The 27,312-nt window shown below is 38.0% G+C and overlaps 1 protein-coding gene across 2 annotated transcripts; it reads right to left on the reverse strand.

Annotated features, from left to right (window-relative positions):
- Positions 1–4,557: 4,557 nt before the first annotated feature.
- On the reverse strand, positions 4,558–10,914 carry ccng2 (cyclin G2). Of its 2 annotated transcripts, XM_028805366.2 has the most exons (8): positions 10,677–10,911; positions 8,830–8,964; positions 8,456–8,593; positions 7,311–7,561; positions 7,022–7,100; positions 6,815–6,913; positions 6,356–6,558; positions 4,558–5,895 (listed from the first exon to the last, which is right to left on the reverse strand). In XM_028805366.2, exons 1-8 carry the CDS (start codon positions 10,725–10,727, stop codon positions 5,853–5,855), a joined length of 999 nt encoding a protein of 332 aa, XP_028661199.1. In that variant the 5' UTR covers positions 10,728–10,911; the 3' UTR covers positions 4,558–5,852. The 2 variants fall into 2 exon arrangements, with proteins under 2 accessions (XP_028661199.1, XP_051785637.1); XM_051929677.1 differs by having other exon boundaries at positions 6,815–7,100; positions 10,677–10,914.
- Between the last annotated feature and the right edge of the window lie 16,398 nt (positions 10,915–27,312).

Here is a 27,312-nt window from a genome sequence, read left to right on the forward strand (position 1 = left end):
TAGTTTGGTAATTTACTGCATGTGTCTACGATTCTCTGTACAAATAAAAAACAGTTATGTTTGTGTGAAAATTGCCCTTATTAAGTCTCTATTTGCGTCTCCATGTTATAGAAAATATGAAAGATCTCTGTTTCTCCTTTCTCCTTGTCAGGGATACCAGACATATGAAGAGAACTATATATAATTTATGAGCAAGGTTTATAAATCAGTGAAAGTCTACATTAAATAACTTTCATGTTCTCTGTTGTGATCTGGATGTGGCGAAAGACTATTTTCAACCAACAGCCGAGAATAATACAATTTATTTGTAATATTAGAATAATAGAATATGCATATACTGTTTACAATTGTATATATAAATAGGTATCTATCTATCTATCTATCTATCTATCTATCTATCTATCTATCTATCTATCTATCTATCTATATATATATTCATGGCATTCATAGTCTGAATCACAATCTGATTGTATGGGTGGTTACCTAACAGGTAACGCTTGTGGTTGGTCAGCAAGTTGGCTAACATCCGCCACGGTGCCCTCTTTCAGTTGGAAGAAGCAGATCATAGAATGGTTGAAATAGTTTTTACTGTCAAATAATGCAAACAGTACGCGACACGTGTTTCGCTGCAATTCTGGGCTCATCAGGCATACACACTCACTACACACCCCTCTTGGGGAATCTAACCTCGGACGTCAGCACCAGAGGTGAAGCCTCTAACGTTGCGCCACGGTGCAAGAGAGAGACAAAAGTAAGTTGGGTAGCTTCTCAACCATCTGCCAATAGCGTCCCTTGTATGAAATCAACTGGGCAAACCAACTGAGGAAGCATGTACCAGAAATTAAAAGACCCATTGTCCGCAGAAATCCGCGAACCAGCAAAAAATCTGCGATATATATTTAAATATGCTTACATATAAAATCCGCGATGGAGTGAAGCCGCGAAAGGCGAAGCGCGATATAGCGAGGGATTACTGTATATATATATATATATATATATATATATATATATATATATATATATAGAGAGAGAGAGAGAGAGAGAGAATAGCAAACAATACAAAACATAAAATGGAAAAAGACATAACCTATGAATTCTGATCTTTCAATTCATGTGGCCAATATGGATAATGACTTTAGCTATTTATAAAGTTCCTAGTGCCTGGACTGTGAAGGTGTCATTAGCGAGCAGGGGGCTTTGCCTCCTAGTAATTTCAAAAGAAACAATAATACTCACAAAAGACCCCAGCAACTGCAACGAACCACTGCTGAATGTTTTCTTCTGGGCTACTTATCAAGCCAGAATGAGGACTCGGCAGCAATGACATCAGGGAACTTCACCCACATTTGCATGGAATAGCTGCACAATATGTCATTAACAAATTCTAAACAAAACCAACAGAAATAGCATATCAACATGAAAAATAATCATTTAAAAAGTAGCAAAAACAACAATAAAACAGAAAATATGGCAAAATCCTGGTTGTAACACAACAACTAACATCTGTAGTGGTTGGATCTCATTGTCTTGAGGATGTCAGATTGCATTACTTGGGATCGCAGGGGATATCAGATTACATGACTCTCTCATGACTTCTCAGTAACATACTTCCCAAACTATTGCAAATGTACAGCAATTTGACAGCTATTTAATGTACAGCCTGACAGCACCAGTGGCTGTACAACAGTTTTTGAGGTATGGTGAGTTCAGCCACATTCTCAGGCGATCTTATTACTTTTAGGTATGGTTAACATGAGACATTAGACAGAAAAGCCACTCTTTTGTTTGTGAGGTCTAAAGCACACACTTTTCTTCTTACTTTCCAGCCATATTGCATGCATTGTACTTTGGGTTCAGCACTCATTAGCTGTCAGCTTTCACACACACAGAAGCCCACCCCTACGAGTTAGACAAAATCATTATTCTATGATTGAGTCGCTGAGGATAACAGACTACATGACTGAGACATTCTGTGACTTTCCAGAACTCACTAAGCTAGTGAAAATTAAAGGCAAGACTGAATCTTCACCCAGCCATGTAAAGAAGATGTTAAAAGAAGACAGAGTCCAGACAGCTGGTGAATCACTGGGCCAAAAGTAAAAGACTGAAGGACGGGACTAAACGACAGATCAGGATCTCCATGTCATCAGGTTCAGTCACCAAAGCTGAATGGCAGGTACCCATTTCCTAATATTAGTGCAGATGTCCCCCTAATCTAAGAAACTGAAAACTTGGGAAGTACCGGTTTGTAAAAAAAAAAAAAAAAAAAAAAAAAAAGACTTCCAGAAATTGTCAGAAAGAGAGTTGGGGACTTTCCAGTTAAGAGACCAATGCTAATTTAGAAGCAGTGGTGCCCAAGTAAAGAACCTCTGCTGTACTGAAGCAAGAATGAAATAAATGAGGAGTATGATAAGAAATACAAGCTGTGAACCAAATATGGAGAGGATTGAAGTAAGTAATAAAAAAGGATTCCTGAATTTAAATATCTCCTGTTCCAGATAAATTATAAGTGCAAAAAATATTGGCAGCCAACAACACAAGTGCTAACCAAAGGGAAAACGTGTAAAAGTAGCAGTGTGAAAATATACAGTATATTATGTCAATAGTTTGGCTTCGTTTGAGAAAGAAATTTCCTAAGCACTGTACACGCTGTACTGCAATGGTGTTGCTTAGTGTATGTTTCACCCTGTGATGATTCTTGCTGGCTTGAAACTACATTTATTTAAGCCATTCATTATAAACTCTACTTTTTCCAAGTCAACATCGTAAGCATCACAAACCTATTCTAGTAGCACTGGGTAAAAAGCACAAGCCAGCTCTGAATGGGGCACCCGTCTATTGTAGAACATGCTCATGCAAACATTCATACTGTACTCATTCAGACTGTTTCTGTAGGTGACTGTGAGGAAAATAAAAATGAGGATGATTACCTTTTCACAGTTTATCTATTCTTGTCAATGGATGTGACAGTGACACATCAGTCAGCACATCTATTTCATAGATCCAGTGTTCTTCTTATCTGCAGGAGGTCTGCATGTTCTCCCGGTATCTGCATGGGATTTCCCTGGAAACTCCAGTTCTCCACCCACATCCCCAAACACATAAAGGTTATGTTCATTAGAAATTCCCAATAGTCTCTGTGGGTTTATGTGTGCCCTGTGATGTTCTGGTGCCTGGTCAAGGGCTGTTTCCTGCCTTGCGCTCAGTTCTGCCAGTATGGACTCCAGCCTTCCGAGACCCTGAATTGTATAGTGTGTTTCAGAATGTTTTGTTATACCATTCTTGAGAGGAGCCTTGGGGTGGAACAGGGCCTTCATACTGAAAAGCTGCAAATACACAAAACACTCTACTTGCCCTGACAAGGATAATGTTAATAACAGACTTACCAGAGTGTTCCAACTCATGTAGTTGTCTTTTGCTTCTTCTACGATATCCCTTGGCACTCTTAAGTCAACTAACAGTTTTCCTGTAACATTCTAGATTTGTTCCTGAATTCTTTCCCAGTAAGCAGCACCAATTATTCCTCCCATGGAAAACATCCAGCGGGCATCATTACTAGATGCTCAAACTACGTTAACTATCTTGTGAACCAGAGGAGCAGCAATTTTGCTCTGAGGTATTGTTAAACCTCCAACTTTGAGCCCCAGAATTATACATCATATTCTCACATGACGGTGTCATAGATGATTGGCGTTTCCAAATTTCTAAGGCTATTGAATAATTATGATAGTTTACCAATGTAAATAAAAATAAAAAATGGGATAAAGCAAATTGCAATTAACTAACTTCTCAAAATCATAGCCTCTGTACTCTTAATTCATTTTGTACTGAACAGATAAAAAACAGAAATCACATAGTAGAGGACCAAAGTCTAACATATGAGAGGAGAGCATTCACACAATCAGCTTCTCCTAGTTTGCCAAGTTATTTAGTATCTCATCTAGATACTTTAAAATAAATTGTCAAGGTTTTCCAATTCAAATACATGATGGCAGAGTATGTTCCACATTCCCAAGTGTCTTTGTATAATGAAATGCTTCTCAGCTTCTGTATCCTTCATCACATTATTCACTGTTAAACTGAAAAGTAAAATAAAAAAAATTCTACTGATGTCCTTGAAAATTTTGAAGACCAGAATTTAACCCATGTGCAGCCTCCTGTGTTCAAGTCTAAAAAGGTTAAATTCTCCAAGCCTCTCACAGAAGCACATGCCCATTAATCCATAGATGCTTTTGCTCACTATTCTCTGTACAGCTTGTAGTGTAGCGGTGTCATGTTTGTACTGTAGCGACCAAAGCTCCACACACTAACATTTTATTAGTCCTTTTAAGTGCTTCTCCATTTTGCCTAGACAATGAGGATGTTGTGTCAAGACCATCGCTAGAAAAGAAAGTCAGCAGAGTTGCATAGCATGACACCTGAAGCCTATGAACTAGGGGACTGAATCAAGTCCAATTGAAATTTCATAACAAGACATCATGGTGTACACGGTTATATGCTCCTAGATGGATGGAACTCAAAGTAGTCTCAAGACTATAAAGGAAAACTCCAAAAACATTTAAATATAAAATTAGTTTAATTTGAATAAAGACTCTGCAGTTTTATGTACATCATGAGAAACTAAAAATTACAATATTTATAACTATGAACAATATACAATAAGTTAATATCTACAGGCAACTATACATAATGCTACAGGACGATTACATTTAAATAAAAACCATTGTATACGTGTGCTTTTTATATACATTTTAACACTTTTTTTAATTTACATTTTGTGGCATTTTAACATTTTTAAAATATATTTTGTATTTTTTTGTTTTGGAGAAAAAAAAACTAAAACACTCCCAGAACCTTTACATGTCACGTTTCATACATGCCAAAAACACTTTTTTATATTAAAATAAAAAAAAAATAAAAATAATAATAAAAAAAAAAAACCCACAACTTGCCTCTATGTGAGAATCCCCAACCGTTTACTCACTTCTTCACATTATGATATCATACACAATATTATTTTTATAATCATGCAAAAATTAATAAAAACAAATTCTAAATCTAAACAAAACCGACAATTCATTCTGCAGTGACACAAACAAGCAATCATTTCAGCACCATACACAGTAAACTTCTTGGAAGCCAACTGGTGTTACGCTTCTCCCCCCGGTTTACAACATCATACACAGCTTTACTAGCGGTGTACTATTTTACGATAGAATGGTCCCTAAAACTTACATCATAAGGAGTAGGCACAGTTTCAGGTTCTGTAAATGAAAACCATCACCCTGAAAGTTAAATGTAATGTGCAAAGAAACCATTTTGGCATTGTGACTGGTAGTAAACCAGCTCAACCTTTTAAGAGGTTTTCAAGAAGTTCATTTTAGCAACCTAACAACTATTGCTACTGCAGCTGTGTGCCTTGTTCACCTTTAGGAATGTGAAAGTACATTGAATTTTTTACATATTCTTGTAAAATACATACTGTTACTACATCTCCATTTAAAAGTATAAGAAGTTCTACTTATCTATTAAAAAAGTATTGCCTCGGTAAGAAACACTCTCTTAAAACAAGACATAACTAGAGTTATATAGTCAGCTGCCAACATTTTCATCTTGAGATGTCATTTACAAATAGAGAGGGAGAGAAGAAAAAAAAAAAAAAAAAAAAGTAAAAACAGGCACTTTCAGCCCAAAATTAAGTGCTGGCAGGTAGCTTAGGAATAAGAACATATGCTTTATGTGCGACTTCTGTTCTGAGCCCTGAAGCAAGAAGATCCTGAAAGATTTGCGCAGATTTACAACAGTTGTTTGGGACATCTAGAAAAAAAGTCTTTCCAAGGCTGACAAAAGGACTACTCAGATTCTTCACAGCTCATATCCTCGCAAGAATCCTCACTGAGAAAAAGAGGAAAGGAAACAAAAAGTGCAAGTTAATTAGATTAGCATCTAACAACTAATGTAATAAGAGAAAAAAAAAATCTTCAAAACACAATGTTCTGAGGAGTTGAAATTAAGGCTTCAGAAGGTCTCAGAATCTATTGGGCACACACTGTACATCACCATATTAAATCTTTTGTACTTTTATATTCGTAGCAGGATATTTTCTATGTTTTTGTACATATACTAGTCAGTTTACTACTTAGGGTGTTGTATGATAAAACTTGTGTAGTTAACATTTCTTTTTAAATGGTGCATGTATAATCCAGGAATGCTTCATTTAAAACAATTAGGAAATACAGGATGTGCCTTTCTTTACACAAAGGTTTATATACTGGATAATATTTTAAACAGAAACAATACTAACAGCTCAGTCTCAGGAGCACAAAAAAAGTGACATCTAATCAATTAAAAATACCTTTCACTTTCATCCCAGGCTCCCTCTGGAATAGTGGGAAGCTCTGGAACGCTATAGTAGCTGCTATGAAGATTCTGAGCAGTCCTCCGGGAAACAATCCAGACAAGCTTTTTGAGGTTGGGTTTGCAGCATTCGGGTGAGGAATAGTCAGCCAGACACTTAGATACCAGTTCTCTCCAGTAAAACAATTCTTTATCATCAATCTAAAAAAAGGGGACAAATACAAAGAATAAATTAATTTTGCAGAGTTTACATTTAACTGGTTCAGTTTTTGCCAATTTGTTGGGAGCACAGGCAATCCACCTTGCCTGCAAATCTCAGCTCTACCCAACTTATTTGCACATTCTAATATAAAACAAATATCAATTGTGCTTTAAATTATCAAGGGAAAAAAAGATTCATGATTCACTATCCTACAAACACATCAGCATTGTTTAAGTTTGAGATTTCAAAGTTTACCTTTGAATATTGCTGTACACGTTGTGCAATTTCAAAAAGATCGAGTGATTTTAAGGATTCTATTTCAAGGGTGAGGAGAGAAAGGGCTAATACTGAAGGCTGAAAAACAAACAATGAAAAATAGTAAGTATTGTTTTGAAAGGAAGCATGAACAGCATCATTATTATATCGTAAACAGCAGTAAAATGCGTAAGAAATGAAACTTACTTTTGCTTTAGAAAACACAAGTCGGCAATGGCAGGCTTTTAGCTGGGCTTCAAGTTTCTCAAGATTCAGAATCTCTTTTCTGGGAGGGAAAAAAAAAAGGAATGAAGCAAAATGCAAACAGTAACATGGTACAATAACCAAGGTTTTTTTTTTTTTTTTTTTTTTTTTTAAAATAGTCTGTAAAAAAATATATGACAGGATTATTATTAATCTGTTCAAGAAAATATGCATATCCTAAACTATGTCAAAAAAAAAAAAAAAAAAAAAAAAAGCTTAGGCTTCAATTTACCTTTCTGAGGTATGTGAAAGTGCAACAGCATGGTACAAGTGCAAAAATGTTAAGGCAGTTATAGCTTTAAACTGAAACATCAGTTTTTCTGAAATGATCTTCTCCATTCGTGTGAGGTCAGAAATAGTGCATTTGCATTGGCTTATGCGAATGATGTCATGTGTAGATGGAATATTGCATTCCTTCTCAACCACTCTTGCTGCGATGTTGAAGCAACAGATGCCAATGCAGGACAGATGTTTAGGCTGCACCTACAGAAGGAGAGAAAAAAACAAAAAAAACTTAGTATCCAATATGCTTACATTTTCTTTTTTAAATCCCAAAATACACATATTTCTATATTTGATTTTGACCACATGAATTTCAGCAGAATGTCATTAACTTCAAAAAGTTCAATGTTTTATTTTACTACAGAGGAACAAATAACCCATATCACAAAAATATTACTCTCAAAAAATACCAAGCAATACCAGAGATTCAGTTTGGTGGTATGTTGCCCATTTTACATTCTTCCTCAACTTTTAAACGCTTAATCTTTTAAATAAACATTTTAGCTCATTACACAAGGCCAAGTTCTTTATTTTAAAATATTTAAAGCCCAATTTATGTGGAACAAAAGCAGGTACCAGTATAAAGCAGTCAAGTCAACTTTCAGGGCAAGTATTTGGGCAGTTTTATCCATTTATTATTGTAATGTCTGGGTAGGTAAGAGAACATAGTTCTCTTGATGTTTTATGCTGGTGTTTGTGTTACTTGACTATGTGCCCACTTTCTGCATTTTCCTTTTTTTGCGGAATATGTTGATTTTTTTGTTTTGTAATATGATTGGTACTCTAAGCCAAATAATATCAACAGTTTACAAAAAGAAATTGAAACCTTCATTCAATTAAAATGAAACTGAAGAGCCAGAAGGTTTTGCGAAATAAAGATGTTCTTTTATTTAACAGAATTCTAAATTAGAGAGTAGTTAAGTGCCCATAAGTGCTTCTACAGGTTATAGATTAAATTCATTCACAACACAGTCTCAAACCTGTTAACTCTGGAATTCAACATAAATAAAACTACGAAGGCTTCAGTTTACACAGTAAAACACCAGATATATGTGATCACTTCAAGATAGGTGGTATAAAAAAAAAAAGATTTACCTTCATCTTTGCCAAAAAGCGATCAAGCAGGTTAACAGCCAGGACAAATGTCTCGGTATTGAAACCAAAGAATTTAGTCAGGCTCCAGAGATCTTCAACCTGAGCATCTCTTTGCTTGGCTGACATACTCTTATCATTCTGGAAGAACATACAATAGAAACCAAATAGTGAAATTTCTTTGATTGATAGATAGAAAAGTGAAAGACACAAAGTTACAATAAACTTTCTTGATGCCCTCTGCAATCTTTAATAGTAAAATGGGATTTTCAAACCCCAGGGGGAAAAAAAAAAAATCTGACATAGTTCACTAAATGATTATTTCACAAATACGCTCTGAATGTTTTACTGCACATTTGCACAGCACTAATACCCACCTCGGGTGCAGCTTCAAGCAGGTTCAGTCCAGCTTCTTTTGGCAGAAAATTCACTTCCTGTTCCAGATGCAGATGTAGCTGCTTCAGGAGTTTGAATACTTCATTACTTAGCTCCTCGCCACACAAATCTTTCATCTTAAAAAAAATAAATAATAATAAAAAAATGTATGAAATAGTACTGAAAAATATGTATTTTCCATCTATCCTTTGTGCAAACGTTTCTGGGACAAATGTAAAAAGAAAAAACACCTTGATTTGGCATACCAATGTAGTTACCAAGTTTAAACCGATGAATGCAGATTGTAATCCAAAAATGAATCTTGCGGAATTTCAGATCTGTACTATGCGCCCCACTTACAGGACTTTATGGGGAGGCGGAGAGGCACTTATTTGCTTCGAACTGTGTTCGATTCCTATTCAGCAGCATCTACGTTAGTTGGTGGACATAGATCGCAGAGTAAGGAGAAGCATGAAACGTCGAGTCCGTACATTTTTCATTACCTGAGTGTCCAGGAACATACGAGTCTAGTTTCTGTTTTATTTGTACACCAACATTTCATGTTTAAACTATGAACAATTAGGATTAATTGCATTGGACTGAATATTTAAAAAAGCCAGCAATCACAAAAACGTAGCGCAGAACCTCTTTCTAATTAAAACAAATTAATAAAAAATGCTAATAACTGGTACAGGGCCTTTAACCGACCATCCCCCAACCCCCTTCAAAGGGGAAGGACCAATGAGCGTGACACCTCCCCAAACGTCCTGACGTCTGCAAGACAGTCGGGTGGTGTCTGCGATCACGTACTCCAGTTATAGGGGGGTGAGGGGAAAGAGAAAAACACAACAAAACACCTCTGAAAAATATAACAAAGGGCAACTGTCACTAATAAATACATCTAACAAACGTACACAGTGAGAATCATAATCAAAAGAAACGCAAACGACCATCGCGAATATACCAGACAGAGGCCAAAATAAAAAGACGGCACATTTCCTTTTATTTGCGAAGTGTAAATTAATCATCAAAACACTCGATTTTTTTGTACAGCGTTACAATTTCTGCATCATTCTAACACAAAATGTAACATTTTAAAACCGACATAGGTTTGATCGTTGCGCCTATAAACTCGAAAAAAGGCAACAAAACAATACACTGCTTGGCAGTCGGATACGCCCCCCAGTTCTTCGTTATCCAGGGCTTACAAAGGAGGATAGGTTGTTACTCTTCTGCATTATTCGAAGTTGTAACTTGCTTTTCTGTGCAAATGTTATCAATTTTACTAACATCTTAAGAACGTTAGTTATTTTTTCTCTTTAGCGATGCACTATGAACATTCCTGTACCGATCTTAAACTGAGGCACTACGGTCACTGCACGTAATCGATACCAATCATAAAGCAGACCGTACATAAATGTTTTCATAAAAAAGTAAAAAATAATAAACAACACATGTTAAACACGGTCATACAATTCAAAACAGGTTACAGCAATCATATTTTCAAAGTGTCTATCCCGTAAACAAAACAAACACTATTTGCGACGGCAAAATAAACAAAACTGAAATCACAATAGGTGGAATGGACATAACAGCCAGATAGGTTCCGATCAAGCGGTACTGATGTGGTCAAGACTGGACATTAATGTAGGTACAATAGACACAATAAAACATCATCTGAAAAATGTTTAGCACAAGGACCGATCACAAAATTAGGCTCAAACAATATTTATAATGTCACCCGTGAGAAAAGTACTATTAATCTTTTTGGTAACACGTTTATAAAACAATCATCCAAACATAAGCAAATATTATACTTATTAATTAAAAAAAAAAAAAGTTAAATTACCTTTGACGGGAAATTAATTTCCTGCTCTTCAAAAGGAAATGAAAAAAACATAAAAGAAAAGCCAAATTGATGCTTTGGGGGTGCAAAAAGACACACCGTTCCTTTTAAGCGTCCATTGTCGTTTGTTGCAGGTTCAAGAAGAATAGAAAAATTAAAACGGCATCTTTCAACGAAAGAAGAAATCTTCTGTCTCAGCCCAAACCTTCCAGTTTTGTTGTTGTTCTGCTATTCTCTACGCCCAGCGAATCACGTCATTAAGACTGCGGATGACCCGTGACCATAACATAGTGCCAAATACACCAAAAAAACTAGTCCCTGTCAATTTCCCCACACACACGTAAAAGTCTTTGAAAATATTCACACTAAAATTAGTCTAGGCATTTAAAGAAGATATATATTTCAATACTGCAAGAAAATGGCAGTATTTGGACATTTCCTGCTTTTTTTTGCAAATCTGTCTCCGTACTGCGGAAGTATCTTGCTCTTGGGCGACCGAATCACGACTTTTAAAGGTCCTGGTTTGTTTTGCGCGTTTGAAAAGTCCGCCCAAAATACCGAGCTCTGATTTGCAGAGCTCGTAATGAGACCAGTTTCGTGATTGGCTGATTCTGCCAGGCTCTGATTGGTCGCCGAAGCTCTGTCTGTTCGAATTGTATCTAGACAGATTTCTAAAATTTACGGCCTCGGCTTGTCGAGTTCTAATAGAGCACGGAAGAGACTCTGTCGACTTGTTTCTGCTCACGGGTGGATCACTCCGTCCTGGTCCACCGTGAGACCTGACTAATCATAGAACTGTCGAGTCGAGGTTCTGCGAATTGCAGGCTTGACTACTGTTTGTAAATTAAAAATATTTAGTGCTTTATATTTTATGTGATTTTACGAACTTAAATACACGAAATAACCATTGTGAAGGATTGTTTTGGATGTTTTGCAATCATGGAGCTTTACAAAACTTCAAATTTTAATCGAATAATTAGTATGTATTATTGGTTGTGTACTTTTTTGTGGAAATGGTCAAACGTTTCCACTTTTCTGTTTGTTGACGTTGACATTTGTAGGTTGACCTTGATCATTTGGAATCAGAGAATCACATTTATTGGTATGCTGGCATACAAGGAATTTTGTTTTGATGATTCTCCAAGTATAATTTCATGAGATGCGTTCAAGTGGTATGTACACACCTGAGATAAATACAAGACACATAATGTAAACATGCATACAAAGTGCAAAAATGACTGAAATAAATACTTAATTAAGCGCTAGCCCTATGTAAGAAAACTGCAAGATACAATCTAACAATATAATGGTACATCAAATGGCCAAACTATTCCAACTAGCAGGGCTGCTTTTGCATTGTTAGAAGACATCACAAATGGAAGAATTAGAAGAGATCCCATATTTCGAGATCATACTGATTTCCTATCCCATGATGATGACTGGCTTCTAAGACTATTTAGATTTCCAAGAGCTATCCTCTTTGAACTGTGTGCTGAACTGGCTCCGGCTTTACAGAGGCAGACTTTGAGGAATTGTGTTCTACATGTTGGTTTGAAAATTCCGTCAACCCTCAGGTTTTTAGCCACAGAAGCTTTTCAGCATGAATTGGCCGACCAATTGGGTATTTCACAATCATCACTTAGTCGTATTATCCACTTGTCATCCCGATATATAACATTTCCTTACACTGTGGTTGAACAGGCAAACATCAAAGAGAAGTTGCAGCGACATCTTGTTTTCCAAATGTAATCAGGGCAGTTGACTGCGCGCATATTGCTATAAAGGCGCCTTCAAAGAATGATTTTGCTTGTGTAAATAGAAAGCATTTCCACTCTATTAATGTGCATCTCATTAATTTTGTGGCGACTTGTGTAAATAGAAAGCATTTCCACTCTATTAATGTGCATCTCATTAATTTTGTGGCGAGATGGCCTGGCTCAACTCATGATTTATTCATTCTGACAAATAGTAGTTTTGGGAACAATTTTGAAAATGGTGTTGTGTGTGATGAGTGGCTTCTTGGTAAGATAAGACATTTAATATTACTTCTTTGGTCAAAATTATAAGTTATCTGTATGATGTAACCATATAAAATGACTACTTAGGTGACAGTGGGTACCTGCTGAAGACATGGTCTCTCATCCCGCTCACCAACCCACTGACTGAATCAGAGCAACATTATGATGACCTACACTCTCAGGCTCAGGTGGTGGTAAAATGCCAGTTATAAGTGTCTTAGCAGTAATTACAGCAGCTTACTCCTCAAATGGTGTGAACCCCAGAATTTCGCTTCCTTCTCCAGATGGTGGGCTTCCACTTGCCTTTTCACGTCGACTTTGATATCGGACCACTTGTCTTTTATTTTGGACACTGTGCGACTTTCTGAACTTGAACTTTTGAGTACCCCCGCAATGCTCTGCCACTGCATCAGTTTCCTTTTGTTGCTTATACCACTGCTTAAGACAACAAATAGTATGTTTTTCATTGCCTCCACTTCACTGAGCAGTACCTCCATTTCTCATTCACTGAAATTCTTATTTTATACGGGTGCATTTGCCATTATTTTTTAACAAAACACTGAATGGAAGGGGCTATTTATACTGCTTTGCATATTCAAATAAGTGAAATTCTGGGAGGATGTGGGGATGTAGGCGAGTGCATGAACGTTAAATTTCACGTTGATTGGGATTTATAAAGGGAAAGTCTTTAGAACTTTGCTTACGTGCAGTTTTACTCATCTCAAATTTTTTGTGCCTATGCACATTTTTGTTTTGTCAATATGTCATGTTGTAGTACAAATTCTGCGCTTGACATTATACATGAGGTCCCAGGTCTGGAAACAAAAATTTGAAATGAAGAAATCTGATCCAATGTCTGTGGTGTTCACACAGTCTAGATGTAGCTTGAGCGTTTACATAGCAGCTCATCTTAGGTATGCATTGTGATGTTGCAGCTAAGGCACAAAGATTAGGGCATTTTTGTTTTGTTGATTCTGCTCAATTTCCTACCTATTTGAAGCAGATCATGATTTCTAAATAACCTTTGAATGAGATGAATAACATTCGAATACTTAAGCAGTCATGTCTCCCCTTTTAACATGCCATATGTTGCAAAAAAGTGACATAATCAGGGTACACCACTGAGAGAAAATCTGATTTGTCTGTTTAAACTCAGATCAGATATGGGTAACTGGAACTGAAATGGAATTCAGTACCACAAATATGAAAGCGGTCTGTATCCAGTCTCAAAAAATGAGATACCATGTGGTTTTTGGATACTGACACCAAAATCACATTTGTGTTAGATATATGGAAAAATCAGAACCGAGTCACATCAAAGAGGTGGTGTAAATGTGGCCTTTTGTTTCTCAATAGAGATCTACCCACCATTCCACATGTAGAACTAGTTGATTCAATTTTCAGAAAATTCAGACAAATTGAAATAATTTTAAAACAATCTTTTAATAGCTAAATATTCATCATACATGTAAAGACACTATAGCTGTAATAGTGTACTTTGTGTTTGTTTAAAAGCAATATGGCAGTTAGGATAAACAAATTAAAGTGGTTGCTTATGTGAATGTTTATGTGCTGGATGTAATCGGTGACTGTCACCAGCAAAGGAGATTTCCAGTTTCTTCATTATCGCCCTCTGACACACACCAAGACAATCACATTAGCACCAATAACTTTGGCTGAAAGTCTTGTGATATTTCTTTAAATTTGATTTGCTGGATTATTAAAACAGACAGTAATGCTGAGAAAGATTAAATAGTGGACCATTCCAATTGTTCTTCTTTTTCTTCATCTTCATTTGATTTCCATGTCTCTGTCTATATCCTGTGGCTAGAGGATTTTAGGAATTCTGATATCCATTGTAGTTCATCAGAGGGCTTCAACAACTTGGTAAAGAGAAAGCTCTTTCCAAAAATGAGGGCAGATTTGGAGTATGTGTTCAGGGGTCTGTTTCTCCAAGCCCCACTCACACCTTGCCAAAGCTTTGAGACCCATCTTTCTTGAGATATTCATTGAATCAGCAGTGCCTAGTTCTGAGGAGGAAATTGGTGGTCTGACTCCTCCCACTTAGCTTATTGAGGTGGTCCTGCTGTGGGTCATATCCAGTGCTGAAGTCATGCCGCTATGTTTTCTGCTTCTGTTTTAGAAAAGTCTTTACTTCATCATGTGAGGTGGATATCAATGATTGGAGAAGCTATGCTTCTATTATTCACCTATTAGATCTTGCCAATGAAAGGCATTAGGAGTGGGTGACAAACCAGGTAATTCGATATACTGGATGAAATTGTTCTTCTGGTATGGAGCTTATAAGGAACATTTTACTTGTATGCTAAATATTATTTGAAAACTTGCAAACACATTTAAACAAACACAAAATGTACAAATCTGTAAAAGGAAACGGGGGGTATGATTTTCTGATGTATTAGTGCTTTAAAGGTAATGTTTTCGTGGAAGGACTTGTATGTGAAGTGTGTGCCATAAATAAGTCTACCTTTTAGGAATATTATCTAGAGTGATGAGTGGATCAATCTGATTTTTGAGTCGATGCAAACCAGGAAGGTAGGGCAGGAAAACAATGTGTCTTGTGCTGTGTTTTTGTAGTGGCAGCATGAATGAGGTGGTGAGAAGAAAGCTGTACTTTTACTGGTTTGAGATGGGAGTAAACACCTGGTATTGAATCTGTATGCATTGCAGAACATTAACAAGCATTTCAACAGATAGGATGAGTGCCTGTGTGTTCAATTAATCAGTTGCACATTTGTTATTTGTTAAAAAATATATTTCATTCTGAAGAGTATATACAAATACATTATACTGATATCTATCAAAACTGTCAGCATTTTTGATTATACTGTGATATTTTTGGACATATAGCCCATTCCTAATTAGGCCGTTATCCACTTTCGAGATATGAGTTTACAAAGGAAGAATAAGCACCAATTTCATTTAGAATAAATATATTTTTTGTATTAATATTTCATTTTTGATTAGTAAGGTCCTAAATATTTATAGTCTGTCATTATTTATTAAATATCTCCCAGAACTATGAGAAAATAAAGATTCCCACCTGCAAGAGACAAATATCAATTCCTTTAGTTTTTTTTTTTGCCATTTATTGAAATATAATTATTATTGCACTAATATACTAAACAGTCCCCTCAACCTAAGAATGACTTCCATCCTCTGCAGATATGTATCCCATCACTACGATATTGGGAATATTTTATCATTTTGTATGCCTTCCTAAGTTCTGTTTTTCACATCATGGCATTCATTCTAGGGTTTTCTTGACCCATGGAATCTATTTTTTATATCAGTTTCTTCATTACATTACTGTATACTATTCAATGTAATCATTTGTTTTTGTCAATTTTCACTGTCATATTGTTTATTACCAGGCAGTGCAAATCTATGTATGTTTCTCAGGGGTGTGCTCTTGGAGGCTGTGACATAATGCCAGTGGGATGGGATAAAAGGCCATCATTTTGCCTCATTCACAAAGAATACAAGAAAGACCTTTTCTGATTACCTGATCTATCTCTCGGATTGACTTGAATCTCCAGCTCCATTTATTGTCTCACATTTGGTTTTGGTTGCTGTGCTTTTTGTTTTCCTCATTTCTGACCTCTTTTCTGTCCTTTGGCTACTTCTTTTGTTAAGGTCACTTAATAAAATCACATGTGCCCTTTGCATGCACAATACATAGTGTCTGCTCACTTGAAGAATAATAGTCATTGTTCTGTTGTAAGTTACTGGTATACAGTGCAAGGAATAAAGGAGGCATAATGGCAAGACAAAGACTTTGGGATCTGAATTCAGATCCTAGCCGGGCCATTGTTTGTGTAGAATTTGTAAGTTCTTCCCATTTCCATTTGAATTCTTGCAAATTTCCTTCCATATTTGAAATATATATATAAATATTACAAACACATATTATAATAGTGGACACTATCCCAGATGTTTTCAATTTTTTCCCGTGTGCTTTTGGACACTTTGCAGCGTGTGGTGAAAACAGCACAGCAGATCACATGCACTCAGATCCCTGTAATCCATGACATCCACACCACATGCTGCCTTAGAAAGGTAAACAGTACCAGGCAGAACTCCACCCATCCTGCACTGCCACTTTTCACCCTTTTCCCATCTGGGAAGTGTCTAAAGTCCATCTGAACATGCACCTCCAGATTCACGAACAGTTTTTAATCAACTGCAATTAGGCTCATGAATAATTAGTAATCTTGTCACCTCCACTGCTACTACTACTGCTGTCTTATACATGCATTTGCTGTCACTTTTTGTATTTATCCCATATTTATTTTGTCTCTGGTGGTTGTTTTCTGTCTGTGGAGGCACATGCAAGTAAGCATTTCATACATGGTACCTGTACTTGTACACATAACAGTAAAGAATTGAATCTTGAATTTTATGGGGTAGTTAGCCACTAGGCTTTCCTGTGTTACTGTAGATTAGTTGTTGGCTCTAAATTAGCCCAAGATATTAGCAAATGTGCATTTCAAAGGACTAGCATTTTTCCTCATTCTTGTTGACATAGTGTTCAGTTCTGGACAGCCAGAGCTTCCCAGCAATGAAAAAACAACAACTGTCAGAAAATGGAGGCACAATATTGATATTAACAGAAAAAATGTCCACATAAAAGCTCATCAATCAGCATCCAAGACATAGCAGTTTTTTTAACATTGTAAACCAATTAGTTTGGCTACAAATCCAAATTAAGAAGAGAGCAAACTACCGGTCCCTGGAACATCCTCACCAGAAACTCTTCAACTCTGGCTCTTCTGCGATTTTAATTAAATGACAGAGTTCAAGTGTTTACATAATTATGAAATGTCTACTGTCCATTGCACATTTTGTTATTGGGTATGTGAGCTCCTGGTTAGCTTGGGGTGCCCTCATTTTTTAACATCAGTTTCTACAACATACATTAAGAGGCTTGTTTATTTGTGGATAACATAACCAGGTCTTTTAATTGTACAAGAAATAAGTGTCCAGTTTGGCTGTGCGCAGTGGACAACCTTCAAAATGTGGATGTTGTATTTGAGACAGGGTTATTGCAATGGCTTATGTTTATTTTTTGTTTATGCAGTTTTTCTATTGTTGTATTATGGTAGAATTAAATGTGTGTGTGATCTTTCCTGCCTCCTGTATGTTGAGCCGAAGGAGGTGGAGCCACCTAATTATGGAGCTTTGGTTCTGGATCCAGAAGTACTTAAGTCAAAGCTTTTGAATGCTGCAACAGATTTGGTATAAAGAAATTTTAAAAAGTTATAATTGTGGGTTGTTTTTGCTTTGTGTTGTTTTTGTTTATTTATGGATTCACTGATTCACTGACTGCTGCATTTCACTTTAAGGTACAGCTTCTGGTCAATGGATTTAGATTTGGTTGCTCTAGGTTTTGCATCTTAGGCAAAAATCTATGTTTTTCTCCTTTTTATTACAGCCTTTTTCTTGTTCTGTTTTTGAAATTCTTTTTAATAAATGTTTAGATCTAAGAAACTTGTTTTATGTTCAGAGGTTTTTGCTGCTTTTCTGTTCATTTTTATGAAACATTTTGAGCATTTGTTAGTTGGAAGTCTGAGCTCCAGTTTTTGGGCCTGCACATCCTGGAAAACCTGGTTTTGGAGTTTGGGGCCAGGCATCCTGGTATGAGGCCAATCTAATGGGCCCAGACCTAAAAAATAGGGGAGGTCTGGCATTTTGTGTGAGTTTTTGATGTTCCTCTTTTGTGCTGAAAGTTTTAGTAATAGTGGGCTGACTTGTTTAAATCTATAATAATGGAATATTCTTATAGTTAACACCCAGAATACTGAATCAAAATAGCATTTTGGCCTAGTGGGTGTACAGGGACGTCCCATGTTAAATTGTCACATTGGCTCCATAAGTGACAGGCAAAGCAAGCCACAACATTGCCACATATAATAGCGTGGCACAGCCAGCTAAAGGTCTAAGCAGACGTCAAGTGAAGATAAGTTGGCCATTTCAAAAAAAAAGTCATAGTGAAAAGAACTTACTCAACATATCAGACACATCCCATCTTGGCACAGACAAAAGTGTGTGTCATCATGAGTCAAAGCAATGCATGGGGAAGTGCAGTCAGGTGGTAACACTCCCAAAGTTGAAAAGGATTTCCAGGTACTTTGACTGTAAAATTATTGTACTCTAAGAAAATGAGCAATTATTTTAAACTTTATTGGGCTATCTCGTACTTTGACTGTAAAATTATTGTACTCTGAGAAAATGAGCAATTATTTTAAACTTTATTGGGCTATCTACGTATCTATACATATCTATATTCATGCATTTTCTAAACCTGTTTTTCCATTACAGTGTTGGAGGTAGCTGGACACTGTCTTAGCAAGTTTGAGCACTAAGTGTGAAAGAACCATGGATTGGACACATACACACAAATATCTGCATTCACTCATTTTGCAGTTGCTCATATTTGGGATGATATATAGGAAAACACCCTTCTATTAATTTTCTAACCCAATTATCCAGGTCAGGGTTACAGGAAGCCAGTGCATATCCTATGTCACATACATGTGCCTTGGGGACAGCTTAAAGGCTCTGGTGGTGGTAATTCATTACCAGTCCACAGGGTGGTGCTGTATTCTAATGCCTCTTTGTTACTCTACAGACTGGATGATTGACAACCTCATTACCTCTGACAATTGCGGCGTCTGTCCACCTGGACCTGTGTCTTCCTGCCTGGCAGGCATTTAACTGGAAGTGTCACCATCTTGGAAAGTCTAATCTGAGACTCACATCCTCAGAAATGTTTTTTTGTTGAAAAGCTGCATTATTATTTTTGCCCCAAATCTTTATCTTTTGTCTTGTCCTCTTTTACAGTGGTGTAGTCAGCAGGATCAACAAATATTCTCAAGATGAGCCAGTTTCAGGATGTTGCAACAGCTTTGCAGACATTGGCAGCAGAGCTACAGGTGCTCTGAATTCTGGTAGGAGAGCAATGTACTCATCTTGTCAAGGTGGAGGTGCGTAACCAGGCAAATAGGGCCATCCAGCAGGAATAGCTGATGGAACCATCCCTAGTAGTGTTGCTTTTACGTCCTGATGATGATGTTGCGACTTATTTCTTTGTATTTGAGTGTACTGCTACCCGTCATCACTGGAACCGAGCTGAATGGGCACACATAGTGGCACCATTCCTGAGGGGAACAGTGGACTATGCCCAACTTACAAACGAGGTGCTGCTGAAGTATGGGATAAGTCCAGACCAGCAGGCAAGGGCATGTATGGAGTGGAAATTTGATCCAGAGTGGCCAACCTGCTTCCAGGATTTCAATTTATAGGGAAGAGTTGGGTGTTGGTTAAAGCTGGGGAAAAAGAAAATCAAGGTTGTGGCTTTTGGCTTTCTCCTAAATGCCCTCCCCGACTTCCTTGCCTGATTGGTCTGGTGACTTGATGTCCAAACTTTAGGCAGCCTCGTAGCAGTCCTAGAGCAACACTGAGCGGCTTCATAAGTTGAGCACTTGGAACAGCTTGCTAATCGCCACCAGCTCCGGTTGGAGTGTGTCTCTATACTTACCCAAGATGGAACCAACAGTTGGACCCAAGGAGAAGCCCACATCTCTGCTCTACTGTTACAAGTGGGGGAAGGTGAGCCACACCACAACATCAATCCCTTGTCCCTTCCCTACACTAGGGTGGTTGTTATTAATGGAAATAAAGTCATGACAATGATAGATTCCGGCAGTAACATTTCTATTGTTGCTCGCCATTTTGTGCTCCCACAGTGGTGGGAAACAGGTACGACCAGTCAAACCTGCATTCATGGGGAAACTCGTTGGTACAGGTCCACCTCTTGTATAATCATCTATCAGAGGGTAACTCGTACAATAAGGGTGGCTGTTATGTGCAGTCAACCCTACCCTGTAATACTGGGGTGAGACTGGTCAGAAAGGAAAAGCAGAAAAGCACAAACCTCTCCAGAAAAAAAAAAAACAAGGTCTTATTTTAGATGGGGAAAATTCTGTCTCAATTTTCTCCACGTTGTGATCCCAACAAATTACACAAGAAAATGTGGCTAATCATATGACATAGGTGGTGTGGTGTTGACTTTTTCTGACGCCTCTATGAAGATGAAAGTTGACTTGTCCCTGTCTGACACCATCCCATTTGAGGCCACCACTGATCCTCTATCTAATTTACATTTTCAATTTCAGCAAACTCTGGCTTCCTTTAAAAGAGAGTAGTGGAATAATGATTCCCTAAAGTCTGGAAATAATGTATTTGTTCTGGTTGATAGCCAACACACATCTCATCCCATGCCACCCGGTCCACACTTTGTATTCAATTATTTATTGTGTCTTGTAGCAGAACATGATGGTGAGGTGAGGACATTGCTGCTAGTTACCAACACACACCAGTGACAGGTCTGTGAACTGGTTAACACCAACCTCCTAAACGCCCATTTGGGGGCTGAGAAGACATTAGAATGGTCTGCCCCTTTTGTATATCCTGTCCAGAATGTCAATTGCAGCAGATTCCTTGGAAGGGTCATGCTCCTCTGAATCCTGTGTTGCTCATTGATATTCCCTTTCAGCGTATTGGGGTCGATATTGTAAAACCCCGTGTACCCTCAGCCCCTCGCCATAAATATATACTCATGGTGGTGGATTATGCAACATGATAGCATGAGGCGATCCCCTTGAAAGCTGCCAATTTCAAAACTATCACATGGGAAATGGTAGGAGTCTTTGTGTGTATCAACATCCTTAATGAAGTCATAACAGACCAGGGAGCACCCATCACCTCGGAAACGTTCAGAGGAGACCAAATTACTTAAAGTTAAGTACCCGAAGACCTCAGTGAGTCATCCTCAAACTGACGGTCTAGTAACGCTTTTCAATCGAACGCTCAAACAGATGCTATGCAAGGTGAACAGCAAGGATGGGAAGAACTGGGATCAGATACTTCCCATCATTCTGGTTGTTTTCTGGGAGGTCCCACAAGCCTCTATGGGGTTCTCTCCTTTTAAGTTGCTATATGGACCACAACCCAGGGAATTATTTGACATTCTAAAAGAATATTGGGAAGATGAGACACTCCCTTACACAAATATTCTTGAATATATTGTGTGGATATGAAATGGATTTACTAAGATTTGGCCTCTTTTAAAAAAAAACTTGGAACATGTACAATCAGCACAGGCCCACTGTTACAATTGTGGCATGACAATCTGTGAGTTCCATCCTGGAGACCATGTCATGATATTCATTCCCACTTTCCAATTCTAAATTATTGGCCAAATGGCGGGGCCCCTATGAAATTAAGGAAAGAAATGACTGATCGATTATTTGGTGAAACAACCAAATCAACGACCTCCAAAATGAGTTTACCATGTCAGTCTCTTGAAGGATAGGGAACCCGATCCCTATTCCAGACAACCTCATTCTTTCTTTGTGCTAAAAATGCTCTGTAATTTCAGAGTCAATTTGACATCTAAATAATGACAAGAGCTTGAAGCAGCCATCTTGTCTGTCCAGAAGTAGTAGATAAGAAACCCAGAAGGACCTCTCAGATTGCTCATGACATCATTACAGAGCTGGGAGTAGTCACCCGAGTACGCCATGCTGCCTCCCGGAAGCAAATTGTGCAGAAGTTGGAGTCTGAGATCAAATGAATGCTGGACTTTGGGGCAATAGAGGAAAGTTTTAGTCCCTGGTCTAGTTTAGTTGGTGCTTCGGCAGTGACTTCCATCAACTTAATCAAGTCTCCCAATTTGATGCTTATCCAATGCCACGCGTTAAAGCACTATACTTAACCATTCTTGACATGATTAAAGGGTACTGGCAAATTTCTTTAATGGAATTTGCAAAGGAAAAGACTGCATTCAGCACCCACTGGTAGTTTTGTGCCCTTGGGGCTCCATTGACTTTCTATTATCTGGTGGGTAGACTACAATTCCTATAGTACCTCTTATTTGGATGACGTTGTCATCTATTCTGGCACTTGGGATGAACATGTGCAGCATGTTCAGGCCATGCTTCTAACACTAATTTAAGCAATCCATGAAAATGTTATTTTGTGTCGATGGAGGTCAAATACTTGGTCTACTAGGTGGGTACAGGTATAGTGCATCCACAGCGTGCCAAGGTTGATGCCATCATGAAGTGGCCCTGTCCAAAGACTAAGCGGAAAGTACAAGACTTCTTGGGGATAGCTGGGTTCATCCTCTGGTTTGTTTGCTGTTTCTCTGTGAGGGTAGCACCCTTGACAGATCTTACAAAGAAGCAGACCCCTAACTCTGTGGTATGGGATACTGAAACAGAAGTTGCATTCCATAACTTAAAACAGGCCCTTACATCTGCACCTAATCTGTCTGCTCCCAATTTTTTTCTACCTTTTATTCTCCAGACAGATGCTTCCGACATTGGTCTTGGTGCCGTGTTGAACACTCTATTATGTACCTGTGCCGGAAATTGCTGGGTTGGGAGAACAGGTATGTGGTGGTGGAACGTGAGGCTTTGGTGATCAAGTGGGCTATTAACCAAATGAGGTACTATCTGCTTGGCCATGAGTTTACTTAGGATGGAGATTATGCACATTTCCAGTAGGCGGCTTTGCATAAGGAGTCGAACCCATGCATCACTAGGTGGTTGGACCTCCAGCCTTACAGATTTAAAGTTCTTTATCACTAGAGCTCTTTCCAAGTCAATACTGATGCCTAGGCTGCCCAACCTGATGGGTCTGAGCTTGGGGGAGGGGTTGTACTGTCACACATATGCACCTTGTGGACAGCTTAAAGGCTCTGGTGGTGACGCTGTATTCTAACACCTCTTCTCTTCCCACTACAGACTGGATGATTAAAAACATCACAACCTTTGACGTCACTTCCAATGTCCATCCACCTGGACCTGCCTTTTCCTGCATAGCTGGGATTTAACTAGGGGTGTTGCCATCTTGGATAGGCTAATCCGAGACTCGCATCCTTAAGGACATTCGTTTGCTGACAAGCTGCCTTATTATTTTTCCCTTTACAATATACGGGGTTGCGGTGTCACCTCAAATATTTGTCTTGTCTTCTTTTACACCTTACATTACAGGAAAACAAACTTTAAATTAAAAAAATATATAGTTTTGGACTTGAATTTTTCTGCATTATTTTTCAGCACTTATTATTGTACAAAATTTCACTGAACTGACCTCACATACAATCAGACCCAAAGTTCATAAGTATGAAAGCTGTTGGTGTCTGCATGAGGTGACTGACTTTTGAAACTTCAGCTTAATCATGTCTTCAAGTGAGGTTCTAATCAGGCTTCCTGCACTAAATTCCCTGTATGTAATGTAAATGACACCCCACAGCTTCTGAAATGTTTCTTTTTTCTAAGAGGGCAAGTGCCTGATGTACAATATGAGCTGTAGGTGATTACACTGGTTAAGAATTGAGAGTAAAAATTATTCCCCACATAATAATAAAATTAACACTGATATTTGGCCTACATTCTGCTCTTATCTTTCATATGAGAAAGAGCAGTGTGATAAATATATAAATAAAATGAAAGATGTTCAAATGAAAAGAAAAAATAAAACAATCTCTAAACTCCAGATAATATTGTTTTGTCTGGAATTTTCAGAAGACAATCCAGTGACAGTTCTACAAGAAAATTCAGCAGCCTTGCTGAACAAATCCTGACTCAAATTAAGTTCAGTAATCCAGCAATGACTAATAAAAGCACATAAAATTGATGAGTCAGGGGTTAAATATCCCTTTTTATTTTTTTGAACATTACTATATCTCATTTTTGAAAAAAAAAAAAATACAAGTGGGATTTTTGCTGGGGCGGCACGGTGGCGCAGTGGGTAGCGCTGCTGCCTCGCAGTTGGGAGATCTGGGGACCTGGGTTCGATTCCCGGGTCCTCCCTGCGTGGAGTTTGCATGTTCTCCCCGTGTCTGCGTGGGTTTCCTCCGGGGGCTCCGGTTTCCTCCCACAGTCCAAAGACATGCAGGTTAGGTGGATTGGCGATTCTAAATTGGCCCTAGTGTGTGCTTGGTGTGTGGGTGTGTTTGTGTGTGTCCTGCGGTGGGTTGGCACCCTGCCCAGGATTGTTTCCTGCCTTGTGCCCTGTGTTGGCTGGGATTGGCTCCAGCAGACCCCCGTGACCCTGTGTTCGGATTCAGCGGGTTGGAAAATGGATGGATGGATGGATTTTTGCTTTTTCCATATACACTAGCTCACGGGAGCCATAGTGGCTGCAGGTTTTCACTCCAGCAACATTGTTAATTAGTAAATAATTACTACTGCTAATGAAACAAACTTCTTTTGCTTTAATGATAAATGATTTGCTTTTTAAGACTGGTAATCCTTGTTTCTGTTTTCCTTAACCAGCAATCAAAAAATAATGAAATGCAAAGTTAACATCTAATTCAGGGGTCTCAGACATTCCTGAAGAGCCACCGTTTTCACTCAATTCAAATCCAATTTCCTTTTCAGCTGTTAAAGAAACATATTTATTTAGTTCAATGGCTTGTTAGTGCTCTTTGTTCCACAACCAACATTTTTAAAACTGTTGATTTGGATTTGTCTGAGATCCCCATCCATACATGTACCAAAACAGATCAATATTTTCTCAGTATTTTGCTTTTTTTTTCTTTTCAGCTGTTTTGTTGAGACATATATGATGAACACATATGAGCTTGTGGGACCAAGTTAGCTGGTCATCTATTGGCTAGCTTTGCATCTCATTATTGTTTGACTGCTGGTTAAATAAGAATTAAACAAAATGCTAGTCAATTAAAATTAATGCAACATAGTATGTTCTATTAGACTCAGTAATTGAATGCTAATAAAGAAAGGGGGCTGGGATGAAAACCTGCAGCTGATGTGGATCTTCAGAGTCGGAGTTTGCATTTCTGGACTAGAAAAATAAATGGATGGATGAAAGAAACAGGTATGTAACATCACAACTGAAACAGGGACATAATGGAAAATAAGAAATAGTATTCTTATTTTGGTGGCATGGTGACGCAATGGGTAGCGCTGCTGCCTCGCAGTTGGGAGACCTGGGGACTTCCCGGGTCCTCCCTGCATGGAGTTTGCATGTTCTCCCCGTGTCTGCGTGGGTTTCCTCCGGGCACTCTGGTTTCCTCCCACAGTCCAAAGACATGCAGGTTAGGTGGATTGGCGATTTTAAATTGGCCCTAGTGTGTGCTTGGTGTTTGTGTGTGTCCTGCGGTGGGTTGGCACCCTGCCCGGGATTGGTTCCTATCTTGTGCCCTGTGTTGGCTGGGATTGGCTCCAGCAGACCCCCGTGACCCTGTGTTTGGATTCAGCGGGTTGGATAATGGATGGATGGATTCTTATTTTTTTAGTAGCTAGCAGGTACAATACACCAGCCAGTAGCTGTAGTACGTCTGTAACAGTTACTTTAATAAAGAAGTGAGAAAAATTCTTCTGAAGAATATCTAGTGAACAATGTGCTTTGAATTTATCTAGATGTCATTATAAAAGAATCCTGTCAAACGGACCAGCTGCTTTAAGAAGATGATGCTGGGCACAATGTATTATTAACCTTAATTTTCAGAAAGCCTTCTAAGAAAATGTCACATAGAAGATTACTTTTTCAACTGAATGCAACAGGGATTGTGGGTAATAAGAAAAAAATTGGGTCAGCATCTGGTTAAAGCACACCTCAGTTTTAATGAAAGCTGTTAGCTTTTACATGAAGTAAAGCCTATAGTGGTGCTAATCAGAAGTCAGTATTACTACTCTTGGTGTACCCAAGTCTTTATTTGTTTTATTTAGCAACTTGTAGAGTGATGAACAGTATAAAATGAAACAGCACACTGTCTTTACATATATTTGTTTATTGAGTGCACTTAGTCCAATGTCAGGATTGCCTGTTCAGAGCCAACAGCCTCAAGTATAAGACAGACCACTTAATCTAACACATGTCTTTGGTGTCATAGATAACAGTATAATCAGAATAGAATGAAAATTAATAAATGAAAACGTTATGGCTCATAGGGAACTTTGTTCACACATTAAAAGTTCGTAACAAAAACAACAAAAATGCAATATGCTATTAAATTATAATCATAATTTATTCCTTTCTTTTTCATGGTTGCAGAGATCTAAAGTAATTCCTAAAGAAATTGGGTGCCACTCTGAATGGGATACCAATTTCCCACTAGGCAGTTGCACACTCTTTCCCTTTCGTGTGTAGTTTTCCTCTTAGTGCCATGTTTTCCTATTATATAACCAAAAGGTAAGAAGCTTGGGTTAAATGGTGACCTTGTATGTGTAGGTATGTTGGTCAGGGTGTCTTTTAAGATACTGGCACCTTATTTAGGGTTGGGTTACCTCCAACCTTGTACCCACTTCCAGTGGAATTGGGCAGATTTAAAAAAGAATGGTGTGAAAAATATGTTCTTGCTGCCCTGCAAACATAAATTGCATTGATTCCTGATTTGGGTAATACACTTGCAGTTGTGTGGTGGAGATGGAATAATTAATATTCTTAAAGAAACACTTCAAAATAATACTATAAAGCAATGTCTGTGATCATCCGCTTCTTCTTTATAATTAGTTATAGCTCCAGTTTACTCCCACAGTACAAAGACATGCAGGTTAAGTGCACTG

The sequence above is a fragment of the Erpetoichthys calabaricus genome, chromosome 7 (assembly GCF_900747795.2).
Source record: "Erpetoichthys calabaricus chromosome 7, fErpCal1.3, whole genome shotgun sequence".
NCBI lineage: Eukaryota > Metazoa > Chordata > Cladistia > Polypteriformes > Polypteridae > Erpetoichthys > Erpetoichthys calabaricus.

What these genes read in the sequence shown, in the direction of transcription:
- ccng2 (XM_051929677.1), bottom strand. Translation starts at nt 10,727, where the DNA reads ATGTTTTTTTCATTTCCTTTTGAAGAGCAGGAAATTAATTTCCCGTCA. An exon ending in TGCTTGAAGCTGCACCCGAG is followed by an intron (nt 8,594 to 8,829) that starts GTGGGTATTAGT and finishes ATGTTCTTCCAG; the next exon opens with AATGATAAGAGTATGTCAGC. An exon ending in CTTTCACATACCTCAGAAAG is followed by an intron (nt 7,101 to 7,310) that starts GTAAATTGAAGC and finishes TTTCCCTCCCAG; the next exon opens with AAAAGAGATTCTGAATCTTG.